This window comes from Cervus elaphus, chromosome 5 (genome assembly GCF_910594005.1).
Source record: "Cervus elaphus chromosome 5, mCerEla1.1, whole genome shotgun sequence".
NCBI lineage: Eukaryota > Metazoa > Chordata > Mammalia > Artiodactyla > Cervidae > Cervus > Cervus elaphus.
The window spans coordinates 27,455,895-27,474,057 of record NC_057819.1 but is presented as its reverse complement, the minus strand read 5'-3'; the positions used below and the strand labels follow the sequence as shown (position 1 = coordinate 27,474,057).

The 18,163-nt window shown below is 52.5% G+C and overlaps 1 protein-coding gene across 1 annotated transcript in view; it reads left to right on the top strand.

Moving 5' to 3' along the window:
- The first annotated feature begins 361 nt into the window (after window positions 1-361).
- Window positions 362-18,163, top strand: part of GALNT9 (polypeptide N-acetylgalactosaminyltransferase 9) — a 119,734-nt gene continuing 101,932 nt past the window's right edge. Inside the window, exon 1 of the mRNA XM_043902160.1 lies at window positions 362-1,077. Coding sequence (XP_043758095.1) covers window positions 837-1,077 — 241 coding nt within the window. The 5' untranslated portion in view covers window positions 362-836. The remainder of the gene's footprint in view (window positions 1,078-18,163) is intronic.

Genomic DNA, 18,163 nt, shown 5'->3' with positions numbered 1-18,163 from the left:
CTTCCCGCCCACCTACCCCTGCTCATCGACGCAGACTACACCGCTTTGACCAGACACTCACTCCCCAAGATCCTGCTTCCGGAGGTCAAGTTTGGGGAGGGGGCGTGTGGAGAGATTGTTCGCGCGCTCCGCCCCGCCGCACCCGCCGGGACGCCCTTGGTCTGGGTCCCCGGAACGCGAGGCCCCGCCCCGCCCCACCCTGTTCGGGCGCCCAGAGCGCGCGCCAGACCTTGCACCCCACCGGGTGGGGTGGGGTGGGGTGGGGGTGGTCCCCGAGGGGGCGGTCCCGAAGGGGCGGGCCTGCGGGGGCGGGCACGGGGCCCCGCGTGCATGCTGATGAGCTGGGCGGCCGCGTCACTCCGCACCGGCGCCGTGGCTGCGGGGCGGGCAGGAGCCGCACACCAGCCGAGCGCCTGCCGGCCCGCGCCTCCCTCTCTTCTCCGGGCCCCGAGGCCCTCCCCGCCGCCCCTGAGAGGGGGCCGCGCCCCTCTGAGGAGGATGCCGAGTGCGCCCTGCGCCCACGGCCCCGGGCAGCCCCTGCGCGTGGGGAACCCGGGAGGCAGAGGGGCGCGCTGAGAGGGCGCGGGTGGTGCTGAAGGGACAGCTCCCGGGCACGGGCGGCAGAGCGCGCAGCCCTCCCGCAGCATCCGCCTGCAGCCCCTGCCAGCGGCTCCCGGCCCGCAGCCCCGCTCCTTCAGCACCCCCAGCCCGCAGCCCGCGGTGAGCTGGGCTGGCTCATGGTCCCCGAAGCAGCGGGCCAGGCGGAGGCTCCTGTGGCCACCGGGCCCACGGGGATGCCCCGCGGGTGAGGCAGCCCCCAGCTTCCAACCGCGTTCATGGCGGTGGCCAGGAAGATCAAAACTTTGCTGACGGTCAACATCCTGGTGTTCGTGGGCATCATCCTCTTCTCCGTGTACTGCCGCCTGCAGGACCGCTCAGAGGGGCTGGTGCAGATCGTTCGCAGCGCCGACCGCCGGGTGCGCAGCCGGCACGCCAAGGTGGGCGCCCTGGCGGAGCGCGAAGCCATCCTGCAGCGCCTCGACCACCTGGAGGAGGTAGTCTACAACCAGCTGAATGGTGAGCTGAGCCAGCGCCCCTCTCAGGACAAAGAGGCTGGGCAGAGTGGGTTGCGGAAAAATTGTTCCCGGGTTGGGACGCTTAACTGTGTCCCTGGCGCTACAACCTGTGAGGACCCCAGGGATCTGGTGGCCAACCAGGGCTAGGATCGATTTCCTGTTACTTGGGGAGTGAGTCAGGTAGAAGGCAGATGGGAATACAGGCTCTGTGTAGCTGAGGGTGCTGGCCTGAGTGACTACACAGACACTTACGTGCCCAGAGGACACTTGAGTACCCCAACCCACCAGTACGCATGAAGGGACTCCACCTTGTTCCCCGAGGAACTGAGAGAACTTCTAGAGATTGTAGGACCCGTGTTAAGAGCAGGCAGTGCTCAGTTCCAAAAGCAAGGGAGTCTGCCGTGCTGCTTCAGGAGCTGTGGGGCCATCAGGACTGAGCCCAGACTCACTCCTCTCTCCTAAGGAAGAAGTGGAGAGAGGCAGGATGGCCATGCTGCCCATCAGAGGTGTTCTTTAGATGTTGATGGAGAAAAGTGGGCTTTCCTGGTAGCTCAGACAGTAAAGAATCTGCCTGCAATGTAGGAGACCTGGGTTCAATGCCTGGGTTGGGAAGATCCCCTGGAGAAGGGAATGGCAACCCACTCCAGTATTCTTGCCAAGAGAATTCCATGGACAGAGGAGCCTGGTGGGCTACAATCCACGGGGGCTGCAAAGAGTTATGCCCCAACCACTGGAGCTGTTCAGTTCCCTATCCTGGGGATGCTCAGGACTCAATCAACCAAATACTGTGGGCTGAGTATGAGGCTGTGAACCTGTGACTCATGGACCAATAGAGTCTAGGTCCTGGCAGGGGCTTGGCAGATATTAATTACCTAAATGGGCCCTGGGCCGTGGTGCCTGGGAACCTGCAGTCCTTGGAAGCTTCTACAGGAAATGGCTCCTGGAAGTGGGTTCCTTGTTTCATCCCAAGCGGATGTGAGTCACCCTGAGGGTCAGTGTGGGAGTCAAGGAGGGTCAGGGCCAATGTGGAGCCAGGTGGTGGGGGAGGAGGGGTACTTTTCCACATTGGGTTGCAGCAGAGCAGAGAAAAGCAACTGCTGCTCCCTGGGCTTACTCTGTGCCAGTGTGCAAGGAGGAAAGAGGAAAGTTTATGTTTACCTCATTAGTAGGCTTTCCCCTTCTGTCCTGTGCTATTCTGGTTTCTGCACCAGCAGCCCCTGGCAATGCTCTTTAGGAAGCGTCAGTAACAGGCTCCAGCAGGAGCTGTCTGGGAGCCAGCTTGCATAGACGGGGCCTGTTCCACACGTCACTCAGTCCGATGTGAAGGTCCTCTTGGGATTTCCTTCTGGATGCCCAGCCGGCCTTGGAGCAGTGGCTCTGAACCCGAGGCTTGGTGATGCCCGGGATACGGGAGCTGTCTGCAGCCATGCCCGCCCTCTAGCACATCCTCTGACTTCCCAATTGCCTTCTCGCCACCCCTAAACTCCTGGGTTTTTGTCTGGAGGTAGTTCTGGTGGGCTGCTCAGCTTTTCTGATCTTCCCTATTCAGCTGAAACCATGAAGGGAGAAAAGTTTAGTTCAGTTGTCACTTGACCATTCCGGTGGTGATTCATCTCCAGGAAGGCGGTGTGCCCCGGTAATAGCACACAGCTTTATTGAAGTGTGTTTGCCAGGGTGTTATGGTCTGTTTTATGGGGAGAAGTAGAGGATTATATAAAAACATTGGCAGCACGTTGGGTTGTGTAACATCCTGACGGCCAGCTCAGCGCTGAGAGCCGTTCTCCCCGCTCCCGCACATCAAGGTGAGAAGGAGCCGGGATTCTTGGAGGCAGAAAAAGCCAGTACCTTTGACCGACTTTCTCGACCCTGATGGGAGATGATGAAGTGTTTTGGGAAAGTGGAGTGTCATTCCCAGGCCCACCCCAGCCTCTCCCCTTCCCTTCTCCTGGCTTCTTTCTCCTCCCTCCCCCCTTCTCTCTTCCTACTCCTCTTCCCACCCCTTTTTCCTTTTAAAAATATTTTTTCCCTCATCCCTTTACCAAATCTCTTCCTCCTATCAATTTTGCTCTCTTCTATCTTTACCCTCCCTTACCCCAACTGTTCTGTCTCTCTCCAATCTCTGTTCTGTCTCTCCCGCCACTCCCACTCTTTATCTTGCATCCCCATCTCAGACCATGTGCCCAGCATAGCGTCTTACCCAGGGGTCATTCACTATTTGTTTCTGGATATGACAAGAGAGCCCCAATCTAGCACTCAGCCCAGGTCGGTCCCTAAGGAGAGGACAGTGTAGGAATGGGGTTGACCTTTGTTCACAAGAAGCCCTTTGAGGCCAGTGCTCACCCTTCAAACTGGCACAGATTCCTCTGTTAAAGGATTTTGAAGAACATCAAGGACAGTGCTTCCCAGAGGAGGCAAGCAAGCCACAGCCCTTTACATTAGTGTCTGTTGTGTTTTAGATCCAAGAAATAGGATATGGATTCCTAGGAGCTTCTATTCAATACTAATTCAGCTGAGTTTAGAAAGGAGAGGGAGAAACCCCAACAAAATTGATTTAATGCTTATATTGATTTATTGATTTATTCCTTTGCCTTGACTGCTTCCTAGAAACACTTCTCCTGGCTTGAAGGAGCTGGTGGGGAGGAAAGATTGTCCCTGGGGAGCAGGGCCTAGAAGCAGAGCATCCTCCTCAACACCCCACACAGCCTCTCTTTAGCTGGTCCAGTGCCCTTTACTTGAAATGTCTTGTTGACTCAGCAAAGACTTATTAATGGTGTGTGTAGATTCAAATTCACAGGACCTGGCTGGGGGTGGGGGTCAGATTTTCTTTAAGGAAATGCAGTGTAGTCATATGCTGTATGTACATGAGAGTTTGCTTCTAAGTTTAGTGTTCAAGGCAAGAAAAAATGTTTATAGGCAAAAATCATCCTTCCAAATATCTTAAACTGGATATCAAGTACAGCATCCCTGGTTTCATGCCTGCAACTGGCACAGAGAGTCTTATGAAGGTGGAATTGGAGAGCCTCTAAGCTCAGTGGGCTTCCCTGGTGGCCCAGGCAGCAAAGAGTCTGCTTGCAATACAGAAGGCCTGGATTCAGTCCCTGGGTTGAGAAGATCCTTGGAAAAAGGAATGGCTACCCACTCCAGTATACTTGCCTGGAGAATTCTATGGACAGTGGAGCCTGGTGGGCTACAGTCCATGGGGTGGCAAAGAGTCAGACAGGACTGAGCAACCAACTTTCAATTTCACTTTAAGCTCAGTGAGGAGGGAGAGGGAATCCCATTCAGTTGGTCATATGTTCAAACCCTTCTGCCTTCTATGATCCCTTAGGAGCAGAGGCTGAATTCGAACTGGGGATGGGAGGGGGAGGTTTCCATTTGGGTTGGTTGGCTGCTTTTTAAAATTCAGACACATGTGTGTTAATTCCCCCTAACTTGACCCTCTAACCAGCCCAAGTCTGTCACAATCAGAGGTCAAAGCCATGTGTCCATTGTACAGATGGAAAAGCTGAGGGCCAGTGAGACAGCAGGGCTTACTCAAGGTTGTTTAGGAAGTTAGTTGTGGAAGCTGCTAGAAGCATGCTTGCTTTAGAATGATCTACACTTCTGCACTTATCAAAAGTTCAAGTTAAAAGAACAGAAGGTCCAGTTGTGGTCTATCGGGTGATGGCCTTGTACCTCTTGGGTGTGGACTGCCTCCCACCAGCTCTGCCAGCACCACTTCCCCTCCGCTGGGGAGAGGTACTTGCTGGCCCTGCTCTCTCAAACTGAAGAAATTCACATAAGACTGGTACCGGGTTTTGCCATAATTGTGCATCACACCTGTTCCATTGTTCATCTGAGGGTGGGGATTTTTGTCTGTTTTATTCACAGTTCTAATACCAAGGGTCTTGGGTGGTACCTTGCACACAGTTCATGCTCCAGAAATATTTGTTGGATGAGAGAGTGAGTGGATCTTTCTCTAAACGATTGATTGTTTTTGTTTAGAATAAATTTATTTTAAAAGACATTTGCAAATCACCACCGTACCCGTAAGCAGGAGGGGACTAGGTGAATGAATGTAATGAAAACAAAATCATGCTCTTTAATTCCAGTGTGATAGGGCTGTCAGCAGAGGCTTTGAGCCAGAAACCTGCCCTCTCTTTGTTAAAAGGGAGATTCTCAAGTGTGGGGGATATATTGGCATGAAACCAAGACTTTCTCCTTGAAGAAATCAGGGGATTGAGACAGCCTTTAAGAGGGGATAAGTCTTACAGTGTGAGTCAATGTTATTTAAGGCTGTGTTCGTTTTCTGCCAACAATCATGTCCCCCTCCCAGGATTTTGACTGTACACTTTGGGAAGCCCAGGTCTGTAGCAGAGTATTGCTTAACGGGATGTGATCGGGGGATGAATTGGGTGGGAAGAGTGGTGAAGTGGCTGTCAGGTTGCTAAGGGGCACTTGTCCCTGAGGCTGTATCCACTGCAGGGAGCCCAGATCAGGAAGCTGAAATCCTAATAATAGTCTGAGCACCATGAGTGGTTTTTGGTTTTTTTTTTAAGTCTTTATTGAATTTGTTACAATATTGCTTCTGTTTTACCTTCTGCTTTTTTGGCCATGAGGAGTGGAGGGGGGTGTTTGACTTGAATCTCTTTTTCTGTTCTCCTCCATTGGATCTCAGCTCCCTGGCCAGGGATTGAACCCACACCCTCTGCATTGGAAGGCAAAGTCTTCACTACTGAACTGACAGGGAAGTCCCCACCCTGAGTTTTAGTAATCGAAGAATTTTGGAGTTGAGACCAGGAGGTGCCTGGGGAGGGGCGAGAAGGAGGAGGATGGAGAGAACGCCAGGTGGTCACCCTGTGTTTGCCTTGGCCCCTCGGGCTGCAGGGGGAACAAACCCCTCTGTGTGGAGCTGTCTTTTCTGCACTGTGGTGCTTGCTTTGGCGGTGGGCAGGTGTCACAGCTGGGAAGCTGAATTTGGGGAGGTGTCCAAACAGTCCCCACCTGGTGTGGGAATTCAAATATCACATGAGAGCACAAGCCACATGAGGACAGCAAGTGCCTCAAACCCTGGCATGGGGTGGATGCCCGATCAGTGCCCTTCAAGTGACCAAAGGATGAATGCCGCAGGTCGGTGGAGCCTGCAGGAGAGCTTGGTGGAGGAGGGGCGGGCATGGGTGTCTGAGAGGGGCCTGGAAGGTTCCTGGGGACACTGAGGGGCTGGTTGCCCCTCTGGACCACTCCTCACCTCTATGGTATGCCTGGCCCAGTCAAGGTGCTGACTTCTCAAGAGGGGTTTTCAAGCCCTTCTTATTCACGAGCAGCTCCATTTTGAAGATGCCTAAGATATTCCACTTGCAGGGCATGTGTGTTTCATCAGAAAGATTTCCCTAGTCATTGTGAATTTTAATTCTAGAAGTAGCTCCCCGCTGGTTCCCGGGCCCTTCCAGCTCGAGTTCATCAATCTCCTCCATCTTCCTTGAATCTGCTTTATGAGTTAAAACGTCCTGCATTGCTGATCCCAGCAGTCAAAGCCACCGTGGCCAGAGAAATAGTTGCCGTTCGTTCAGGATTTAATCACGGGTCCTGGCAGGTCTTGCTTCAGAATGGCAGCAATTAATTGGTTGGCCATTTCTGCCCCCACCCCCGCCCCAGCCCGAGGTCATTAATTGGCTGGCCTCTCCCCCTGCATCTGTCTCACATCCCCCACTGTTGTTGATTTACTACAGAAAGTGAAAAAATAGTTGGTGCTCCCAACCAGAGCTCAGGCTTTTACACAACCACGGGCAGCGGGGGGAGCTTTTGACATGAATGGCTTTTCCCGTTCTCCTACATGGGAGCTGCCTGCAATTACATTTCACTCACCCTGAGAAGATTAACAGCATGTTGGTTTTGCTTTTTTCCCCCTTCTTTGCCAGTGCTCCTCTGCCTGCTGGTCTAGCTGTGACCCCATCCAACCACCAACCACCCATGTCAGAACACCCGAAGCCACTTCCGGTCACCGAGGTTAGCGCTGTGCAGTCCTGGGCTTTGGCATCTGGGGCGATGAAAGGCAGGAGTGCTTCACCCTGAGATAAACACCCCTCATGCAATTCCCTTGGGAGGAGCAGACCTCATTCTGGAAGGGCTGGCTCTATCCAAAGACTCTGTAGATCCAGCAGGGGCCCCCGCTTCTAGGAATAACTCAGGCCGACCGTGGCCCCCACCTTGGGAGCCTGCTGGGGCTGAGTGATTGCATTTACAATTCAGCTCAGCAATTTGCATATTTCAGAGGTGCGGCACTATTTTCTGAAAGGACAGTTTATCCTTCGTTGACTGGTAACTCGACAAAAATAAGTCTCTAATCACTTCCATATCCCATGTCCCACTGGGGACATTCCCGCCTGGGATCCAGCTCTTGGAACAGCTTTTCTGCTCTTTGGTCAGCTTTTCTATTCTGCGCTCATAAAGCACAGGTACTCTCGAAGGGAGGATAGCCAGCTGTCATAGGAGGGATGGGGAGAGGCCGATTCATGGTGAGATGGGTCCTTGGAAACTGCGCTGCAGGCTGAAGCTCTCTTGTTCTCTGGAATGAAGGCAGTATCTCCTTATCCTTATCATTCACTCCTCGTGTTCCTGATGCTGAGTCAGGGTGCGGGAGCAAAGGAGATGCAGGTCCCTGCCTCTCAGGGCTGACGTCCTAGGAGGGAGGCAGGTGAGCAACGAGTGGTGTGAACAGGGCAACTCCAGACAGAAAGAAAGGCCACCAAGAGGAAGAGTGACGGAGAGTGGGTGGGTGGGACGAGGTCCCACTTTAGACGGGGTGTGGCTTGAATAGCATTTCCCCAGATTCATGTCCTCCAGGAATCTCAGAATGTAACCCTGTTTGCAGATATATGTAGATGAGCTTGTACTGGAGTAGGGTGGGCCCTGGTCCAGTGATTTAGAAGAACAATAATGTCCTTCTGAGAGGAAGAGGGACACAGATGTAAAACATAGAAGGCAGAGGTAGAGACTGGGGTGATGTGTCTATAAGCCAAGGACTCTGAGGATGCCAGCAACTCCAGAGGCTGGAATAGGCAGGAAGGACCCTTTCCTGGGGCCTCCAGAGGGAGTGTAACCATGATGCCCTGAGTTCTGACCACCAGAGGACCACAGTGGCCATGTGTGCTGGGACCCTGACACCGAGGGTAGGTGGGGAGCTCCTCTATGATGATTGAACTCAGATGTGAGTGAGCTGTGAGGGGATCGGGGAAGGGCATCTGGGCAGGGGCCAGCCCCACGTGATTGGTTCTGTGCTTAGTCGCTCAGTCTGACTCTCTGTGACCCCTTGGACTGTAGCCCGCCAGTCTCCTCTGTCCATGGGGATTCTCCAGGCAAGGATACTGGAGTGGGTTGCCATGCCCTCCTCCAGGGGATCTTCCCAACCTAGGTGAGTGGAGAATGCCATGAAGGAGGAGAGTGGTGTGTGACCATCAGGGAGGACATGGGACCGTGCTCTTAGGAAGGTATGCTCATACATTATAAATGTCCTGTGTGCCAGGAATGCTTGGACTTCATCTGCGACCACAGACGTCTGTGCCTCCATCTAGCTGGTTGGATTTTTAAAGCACATTTATGATCTCACTCAGATCTCTGGGACCGAAATGAGACCCACAGGGGGTGACAGCACATGATCTCTCCAGCCACCCGAGGGTTGGGACAGTCTTGATGCTATGCCTGCTCAGCCTGTGACCTGCCTTGGGGTCCCCAGTCAGGGCTTCTCAACATATTGCTGTTGATATCTGGGCCAGGTAATCTTTGCACATGGTGATAGGGTGCTGGTAAACTGTTGAGCAGCATCTCTGGCCTCCACCCACTAGATACAAGTAGTCCTCTCCACTCCCACCTGCAGCTGCGGCACAAGAAATGTCCAGGCATTGTTGAGTGTCCCCTGGGGTTAGGAAAACTCCCGTGGAGATCCCTGCCTTCTGTCTAGAACATGGGGGTTGGCTGGCTGGGTTCATACCTGGCTCCACTTCTCAGGAAAGTCAGTCACCCCCTCTAGTCTCAGTCTCGTCATCTGTAAAGTGGGGATGATGGAAACACCAACCTCAGCAGAACCTTGTAGAGGCAAAAAGAGTTGGCTTGAATGAAAGGGGTCATCCCTGTGTCCAGTGTGATGCTAAGCCCACACTGCCGAAAGCTCAGGATCCTGCTGGGCACAGGAAGAGTGCCATCCTGAGGGCCGTCCCCCATCCATCCTCTGTTGACCTTGCTGACTGTACCAAGACAGTCTCAATTCAATGGCAACATGCCTCTTGCATGCTCTGAACTTGCCTATCTACCTTTAGACTCACCCTCAGGCTCAGTATCCTTGGCTGGCTGTGTATCCAGCTAGACTTTAATAGCCCAATGCTGTTTCATTTTCTATTGATTAACATTTTGGGCAAAGGATAGAGATCTCCTATCTTGCGTATCAATACATCACTTATTTAAGAAGCAAATTCACTTAATTCAAAAGTGCATCAGTTTAAAGGAAGCTATTAAGCAACATGAATTGAGTGGTCTACAGAGACATGGATACTGCAGGAAGGTTGGAGGAAAAACCAGTGTGGGATTGCTGTCATGGATGATCCTTGAGACTCCAGGCTATAGCACCTGGTCTTGGAAAGTGGCCTCCCCTGGGGTTGTGGATTGATGGCCTCAGAACTGATGAAGGGAGATGCTAGACTCTGGATCTGTGCTCTTGCCAAGGCTTTCCGAAGCTCCTAGTCTGATAAAACATAAATAAAAATAAAATAACCCACTTGTGCAGATGTGGCCCTGACTCCTGGGTCCTGAGAAGGAGGCAGCAGCAGTGACCACACCCCCAGGCCACTCCCCAGCACCCCCCACCCTTCCTTGCTTCACAGGGGTGATCCACCTTGGCAGGCAATCCTGCCATACATGTCTGGCCTGGCTCAAGGCAGAGACCCTCTGGTCCTGCAGAGGGGCGCCCTGCTCAGAAACCTCAGCTGCTGGGTTTTATTTTTAAGTAAATGAGCCCAAGTACAATGGCTCTTAATATGCCACCCCAGGCCTGGCAGTGTGCCAGAGAAGTAAGATCTACAGGTGCCCGGCCTGTGTTGGGTCCCGGCCCTGGTAGCCACTCCAGTAGCCTCCTGGCTGGCCCAAAGTAAACCCCTTCCTCCTCCCTGAGTTTTCCACCCTGATTAAAAGTGAGGCTTGATTTCAAGGCTAGAGGGGCAGCGTGTGCCCAGAGCCAGACACAGGGCTGGTACGGGGGGAATAATGGCTGGGACGAGGGGAGGTCCTGATGGTCCCACTTGTGTATGGACTGACTTGCCAGACGGGACCTCCTGGAGGTTGAGAGGCTCAGGCCACAGCTGGTTCATGAGCTTCTAAGTGTATTTCTTAAAAAATGGAAGAAATTTCAACAGGAAGTTACCAAAATAGTTATATATTTTAGACATTTATATGTAACGAGTTAATGCTTTTGATACTGGAGTGCAGTGTAGTTGTACTATTTACAGGAAGATCATGGGATTTGTAGGAGCGCTGGTTCTTGCAGACGTCCTGGTCTGAGAACATAACGTGTTTAGAGGTGTGTGCTGAATGCCTTCTTCTCAGGCTCCTGCAGGTCAAAGGCTGACATGGGTCTCCTGGGGAGGGTGCCCTGTGGAGGCTCTGAGAGAAGCCTTTTCTTGACTGTGTTCTTGCCTTTCCTGGGGGTTCAGCACCCATATCCTGCACCCGCATCCGGCCTCCATCTCTGAATCCAGTGGCGTTTCGCCCTTTGTGCCATTCTCCCAAAGTCACATCCCAACCCCCACTCTCCTCTTCACCTCCCTCTTCCACCTTTAAGGGTCCTTATGATCACAGAGGCCCACTGGATAATCCAGTTCACTCAGCTGATGAACACATTTAATTCTCTCTGCCATGTAACCTAACATATTCCCAGGTTCTGGGGGCTGGGATGTGAACACCTTTGGGGTCCGTGATTCTGCCAATTGCAGTGAGCAAACTGAACAGACTACTGAACATGGAGACATGCTAGGGGGCAAAATAAGGCAGGAGGATAAAGTGTCAGGGGAGAGACACTGGCATCTCCATGAGGTGTCCAGAGAAGGCCTCAGGAAGGGAGTAACTCACAGTGGGAGCTGTATGAGTCTGCTCCGGCTGCTGTAACAAAGTACCACACCCGGAGGGCTTAAACCACAGAAACTTGTTGTCTCACAATTCTGAAGGCTGGAAAACCAAGATCGAGGTGCTGGTATGGCTGGTTTCTGATGAGGCCTCCCTCCTGGCTTGCGGATGGCTTCTCCTGTGTGCACGAGCATTTCTGGTGTCTCTCCCTCTGTAAGGCCACAGTCCTATTGGTTTGGGGTCCCCCAGTGACCTCATTTAATCTTAATTACTCCCCTAAGTCCCTCTCCAGGTACAGTCACATTGAAGTTAGGTCTTCAACATACAACTTTTTTTTTTTTTAAAAAGTATTTATTTATTTGACTGCATGGGATCTTAGATGTGGCATGCAGGATCTTTTTGTTGCTGTGCATGGACTCCCCAGACCAGGGAGTGAGTGCAGGGGAAGAGATAGGTTGGCTGAGCTGGGATACTCCCAGGAGATGAGGAGTAGCCAGAAGAGAGGCGGACAGGCCAGCATCTGATCCCGGGTGTCAAAGGGACCAGCACTGCTGAGTGCTTTGATGGGTCACACTCCACAAGCCCTGAGGGCTGACTGCTGCTCCAAGGGTGGGGGTGACCTGGACAAAGTCAGCTTAGATGCAGGTTGGGGGTGAAGTTGGAAGTGGCAGACATGGGGCCCTTCTGCAAAACACTGTGGATGTTGGGGCTGGATGACTGTTGGTGGTGGGACTCCCATGCAATGTGAGACATGGAGAAGTACTGTCAAATTTCCCCGGGGGGCATCTCCTCCCCCAACTGAGAACCAGTCCTGTGAAGGAGGATGAGATGAGGGTTGGTCCTGGAGAGGGAGATGGGGCTGACAGAGGGTGTTATTTCTAAGATAAGAATTAGGTGAGAGGGAAGGATGGGGTCCTGGAGCCCATCCTGGAGCCCGTGAGAGGGTGGCACCCCAGTTCAGGAGCTGGGGCCTGGCCAGCACCTCGGACAGCCCCTTCTGCTCCTGCTTCTGAGGTAGAGGGGCAGTAGGTGAGCTAGCAGGGTGGGGTGGAAGCTGGGGTGTTCTCTTTTTTTCCTTTTCTCAGAGAGGCAGCAAATTATCAGTTGAGGTTTCGATCCCTGGGTTGGGAAGATCCCCTGGAGAAGGGCAGGGCAACCCACTCCAGTATTCTTGCCTGGAGAATCCCATGGACAAAAGAGCCTGGCAGACTATGGTCCATAGGGTTGCAGAGTCGGACACGACTGGAGTGACTTAGCACACATGTACTAGTAAATGGGTTTTTAAAAAGAAAGTATATGTCTGGTTATGTATTATCTACATCCTATTTCAGAATAGGGGCCACTACAGATGTGTGTTGTGAATAGGAACACTGAGTCGGTGGGGTTGGGAACCCCTCACAGGGCAGGTAGGAGCCTGGGAGAGGCCGCTAAAGGCCTGGGGGCTGCAAGGGCCTGGGCAGAGAGGGGCCTTGTCACCTCCCAGCCAAGAGGGGAGCTGATCTCCTCCCCCCTTGTTCCCCTCAAGGGTGGTTCATCCCCAGGCCTTTTCTGGGGAGCAGGGGGCAAGTTTGGGAAAGATCCATCTGGCTCCAAGGGTGAGTGGGCACTGGTGGGGGGCTGCCCGGCCAGCTGTACCTCCTCCGGGATTCTCATCTTGGACACCCCTTCCTCTCTGGCACTGTCACCCCCACCATCCTTCGCCTCCACCCTGAAGATGTTGCCACCTCTTGGAGAGCGTTCTCGGGTGAAGGGATGTTCTCCTCCCACACCCTGAAACCCCCTTCCCAGGCTTCACATTTCTGGGGGAGACCCCAGGACAGAGATTGCCCACAGCTCCAGTGTTGAGTCCTAGCCATCGGTTGGCATCGTTCTGAGATGCTTTGCACTCACCTGGTGGTAACAATAACCAAGGTGGACGCACCATGCTATGGGTTTGAGGTCTGTGACCATGCTTGGTACTCAGAGCAGCCTGTGCAGGAGACAATATCTCTCTGTCTTCAATTCGCTGATGAGACCATGGCCAACCAAGGTCAGCCCCTACTAGCAGCAGTGGGACTGGGACCCAGGCACATTGATGCCAAGGTCCCTGCCCTGCACCGTCTCCCCAAAGATGAGCTGGGAAGACATCAACTTAGCGAGCTCAGTGGTGAGGACTAATACCTCCTGCTCAAGCAAAAAGGACTACTTTTACTTTTAATAGAATAGTTAAGTCAAATCGGTTCTATGTGCAGCCCTCATCTGAAACCCAGCAAGCTTCAATTTTATTCCAGAGAAAGACAATAACAGAAAGTGCCTGGGACTATTTTCACACTATTTGAGCATATTGTGGAAAATGTGTTAATATTCTGTGTGCTTGAGCACTTTGCAGTGGACACAGGGAAGCAAATAAGCTTATATCTTCCTTGATGGGGGCAGAGCCTTGCAGCCACAATGTGACTTGCGGAGTCAAAACACCCAGGTGAGCAGCCCTGCTCCTTGCAGCCTTGTGCAGCTTCCTTCACAGCCTTGCTCCTCAGTTTCCTCACCTGTAAAATGGGATGAAGTAGTAATTATCTCTTGGTTTTATTGTGAGAAGTAAGTGGAGGAAGCAGGTTAGCTTGTGGGGGTAATGCCTGACATGTGGTTCTGGCTCAGCACCAGCCCTGGTTTCTGCTTGTCCACAGTTTCTCTGACCTCCCCTTGCCCACCACCAGCCCTGTGGTTCTCTTTCTTATACAGCCCCACCCCTGCAGAAAAACACAAGGCCCCATGATGTCCACGGGAAGTTGAAGAGGTGGGATCAGGGAGATGGCTTAATCCAATTAACGCTTTATTCACAGAACATGATCTGTTGTGCAGAGCATAGGAGGGGGTGCCCAAAGCTTGGAGGTTGGGTGCCTTCCTCTGAGCATTTACAATGAGGTAGGAAAGAGGTAGCCAACTGGCATTCTCTGGCCTCTAAGGCATTGAGTATCAGCAACAAAAGGGAGCACTGTGTTGATGGGTTGTGTTGAAGGTCAGGAGGGCTTCATGGATGAAGAGGAGTTTGGAGCTGCACACTGGAGTTGGATGGACCTGGGTCCAAACCCCAACTGGATAACCATGTCAGGCCAGTTCTCCTTGTTGAGCTGTGCTTTTCCCATCTGTGAAATGGGAAACATGATCACCCTTCCATGATAGGATTTTGAGGAGATTAGACAAGGCGATGCATGTGAAAGTGCCTGATACATAGGAACTCTTCAGAAATGTCAGCAAAGACAATGGAAGGAAAAGAATTGAAATGGGGCAGAGTTTGAATAGATGGGGTAGCATGATGCCTGATACATAACATTTTCTCAATAAATATTTGTTCCCCAGATGGGTGGGTGAATTTATGGATGGGTGGAGGGAGGGAGGAAGGAAGGATGCTTGAATGGATGAGTGGATGAGTGGGGAGGTGGATGGATGCTGGATGATGGACAGGTGGATCTTCATAAACCCACTTGACAGTGGACCTATGACTTTCACATCTTGTTGGCTGTTGGGATGGAGTGAGTGTATTTTCCATGAGAGAAGGATGTGAATTTGCAGAACTGGGGTGAAATGCAATGGACTGAATGTCTGTGTCCCCCAAATTCCTATGTTGGTACCCTAACCCCAGTGGGGCCTCTGGGATGTGATTAGGGTTAGATGAGGTCATGAGGGCAGCCCCCGTGGTGGGATCACTTGCCTCCTAAGAAGAGGAGGATGGGAATCTCATGCTCTGTGCATGCACACACCAAGGAAGGACCCTGAGGACGCAGCAGGAAGGCCACCGTCTGCAAGCCAAGGAGAGAGTTCTCATCAGGAACCAAACTACTGCCTTGATCTGGACTTCTCACCTCCAGAGCCATGAGAAAGAAATGTCTGCTGTTTGGCTCCCTGTCGATGGTTATGCAGTTTAAGCTGACTGAGTTGGGGGGCCACACTGCGGGGGGGCACTCTGCCTTTTGAGGTCAACATAAGCTCCATGCTTATCCATCATTCTTTGTCTGGAAGGTCACTGTCTCCAGGACAGAGCTCAGGGCCAGTACTCCTGGTTCCCATTCTGTTTTCTTCCCTTGGGGGCCTGTGGTGGCCCATTCATTCATGCATTCATTCCTTCATTCGTTCGTAAGCACCTGCTATGCACAAGGTCCTGGGGCTCCGGCCTGAGCCTGGCAGGCAGCCCTGGAGGGCAGCAGGCAGACCAGGGCGGGGCCAGGACCTGGTCCCCAGTGGGGCTGGGGGCACTGAGTCAGCCTCACTCTCTGGGCCACCCAGGGTCTCGGCTCCCTAAAGACCCGAGTGTGGGCTCCGAGGTTTCCTTCTACCTGTGACCCCCAGAGCTGGGCTGGCTCAAGGGACAAGCATTTCCTGGGAGACTCTGCCATCAGGACTGGAGTCTGATGCCATGGGCATGGGGGCATCAGGCCCTGGCCACCCTGACGGTCTCGGGAAGCTTATACTCAGAGCCAGGTCACCTTGAAGTGACAGGACACCCAAACATCCCCCATTCCTGCTCCCCAGTAGCAACCAGACCCAAATTAGGGGACATATTCCTGCACAGAGCTAACAGAGGGACGTTCCATGGCCCCACATGCTTAACAAAGTGAAAGAACCAGGAAATCCATTTTGCCAGATATTTCCAGTCATTCCTTATCTCCCTTGCTTTGGTCCCATAAATATTCATATTAGTTGAACACAAGTACTATGTGTGAAGATTTATCAAATACTATATTAGTCTCAGTGAGAATATATTTTACAGGTACTGCTGTGTCCTGCGAAATCTTCATGACTTCATAGTTTCAGAAGGGCAGTCAGTCTTCCCGCTATTGACAATATGTTATTGGTTTGGGTCCCCAGGGAATCTTAAAAGACCTGTCTGTAATGAAATTACCCGTTGTGTTTGGAGAGAGTGGATAAAACGGAAGCTGGGAGGGACGTTATCTTCAAAGGCAAACCAGGGGCTCTTGCTTTTATCTCCGCTTTGTAATCATTAAAATTAATAGCCAAGCACGTAAAATCGGCCTAAATTCTCACCAGGGAAGAGAGAGGGAAGCTGGGGCAGTGGGATGTTTGGCTTGCCATCGTTGCCACCCCTCAACCCCCAAACCCATGCTCCGTGAAGTCACTGGTCAAGGTCATGGGCACGTGGAGGACCATCAGGAGCCTGGTGGGTGATGAGTGGGTCTTGGGGGGTAGGTGTGTTTCCCCACTGCAAACCGTGGAGTCCCACTTTCTGGGTGATGCTAGGAGAGGAGACTGATGGCATCTTTGTTTTGTTCTGGCTGCACTGGGTCTTTGCAACGTGTGGGCTTCTCTAGCTGTTATGTGTGGGTTTAGTCACTCCACAGCATGGGGGATCTTAGTTCCCCAGCCAGGGATTTAATCTGCGTCCCCTGCAGAGGAAGGCTGATTCTTAACCGCTGGACCACCAGAGAAATCCCCTGATACCTCTTTGATCCCAGGGGAGTGTAAGGACCCACCACCCAGCACCACCCATCTGGAGTCTGTCTGCTCTCCTCGAGCGTCCCGGTATGTTTGCTGTGTGCTGATCACCTTCAGAAAACATGGATTTATGGTCTCATTGGAGGCCTGGAAGGGCAAGCTTTGCATCTCCTCCTCCAGGTTCATTGGGGGTGGGGGGCTGCGAGGAGGAAGCTCTACTGAAGTAGAGCCCCTCCCTCCCACACCTGTTCAAGGCCTGTGGGTCCCCAGGCCTCCCAGAGGCTATGTGCTCCACACAGGGGTCCATCTGGCCCTCTGACTTCCTCCCCTCTGCGTCCCTAAGTTCCCAGTGTTCAGAGCATCCTCAGGGAAAAAAGCAAGTCCTGGACTCAGTCACCTCTCAGATCCCTTCTGTTCTTCAGGTTTGTCCTAGTAATTTCTTCCCATCTTGTCAGATACTTACGGCTTTTTCACAATTGATGTTGCTACTTTGTTTTAAATCTAATATTCTTAGGTGGTTTTAGGGGGCAAGTTGGCCTGACTGGCCTGGCCTATCTCTATGGGTCCCCTACTGATGGAGTCCCCTTATCTGGGCTGCCAGCTGCTGTGTGTCCCCAGAGATGTCCTGCCCGACCTTCTGGTGAGGACAGCATCTGGCTTCCTGAAGGTGTCTCCATCCTACCTCTTCCTCTCAGATTATCTTGTGACCAGCAGCCTCTTCATTTGGGCGGCTTCCTCTCTCAGAATATTGGCTTAAGTCGCCGTGACAGATGGAAATCAGTGACTCAAAGACAAGCTGGAAGCTTGAAAGCCACGCTTCCTTCCAAGTTGAAAAATCACAGCCACCCACATAGCCCAGGTTTCTGTGCTGGAAGGAGTGGGTTGGCCAAGTGTGAAATGACTTTGCTGGGGGAGAGAAAGTTTGGAGGCGCTCCTCTGGAGCTGGTGGCTTCGTCTGCGTATGTGGCAGGCTCTTGGCCCGGGATGGGCAGCCAAGTCCTTCTTGGGTGGGAGTCCACTGGGGAAGGTGGCCTGGTCTTTCTTGTTGTGGTGTCCTCTTATTCCTAACATGGACTCCCTTACTTCTCTGGGAGAAGAATTCAGAGTTCTGACAAAACCCTGATTGATATGACGTAACTGCACTATGCTTTGTTTTTCTTATGGAACATGAAATCCAGAGGATGGTAGACATCCTCAAGAGCCCAATCCCATTTAAGTTCCAGCCCCCACCTTCCTCTTGTGTGACAGTCCACCTCATGGTCACACAATGGCTGCTTGGACCCCAGGCATTGAGTCCTCATTCCAGGTAGGAGAAAGGGGGAAAGAACGCAGATAAAAGGCAAAAAACAAAAGCAAACCCCACATATACTAGCTGAGTCTGTGCCTTTTAGACACGTTTCCCAGAAATTCCACCCTGAAAATTCCATTTAAATCTTATTGACCAGATCTTGGGCACATGCCACTTCTAGCTGCAAGGTCAGCCCAGGGAGGCGAGCGCTTTAGCATTTTTTTTCCTATCCAAAACAAATTGTGGTTCTACTAACAAAAAGGACGGAGAGAGTAGATGCTAGCCG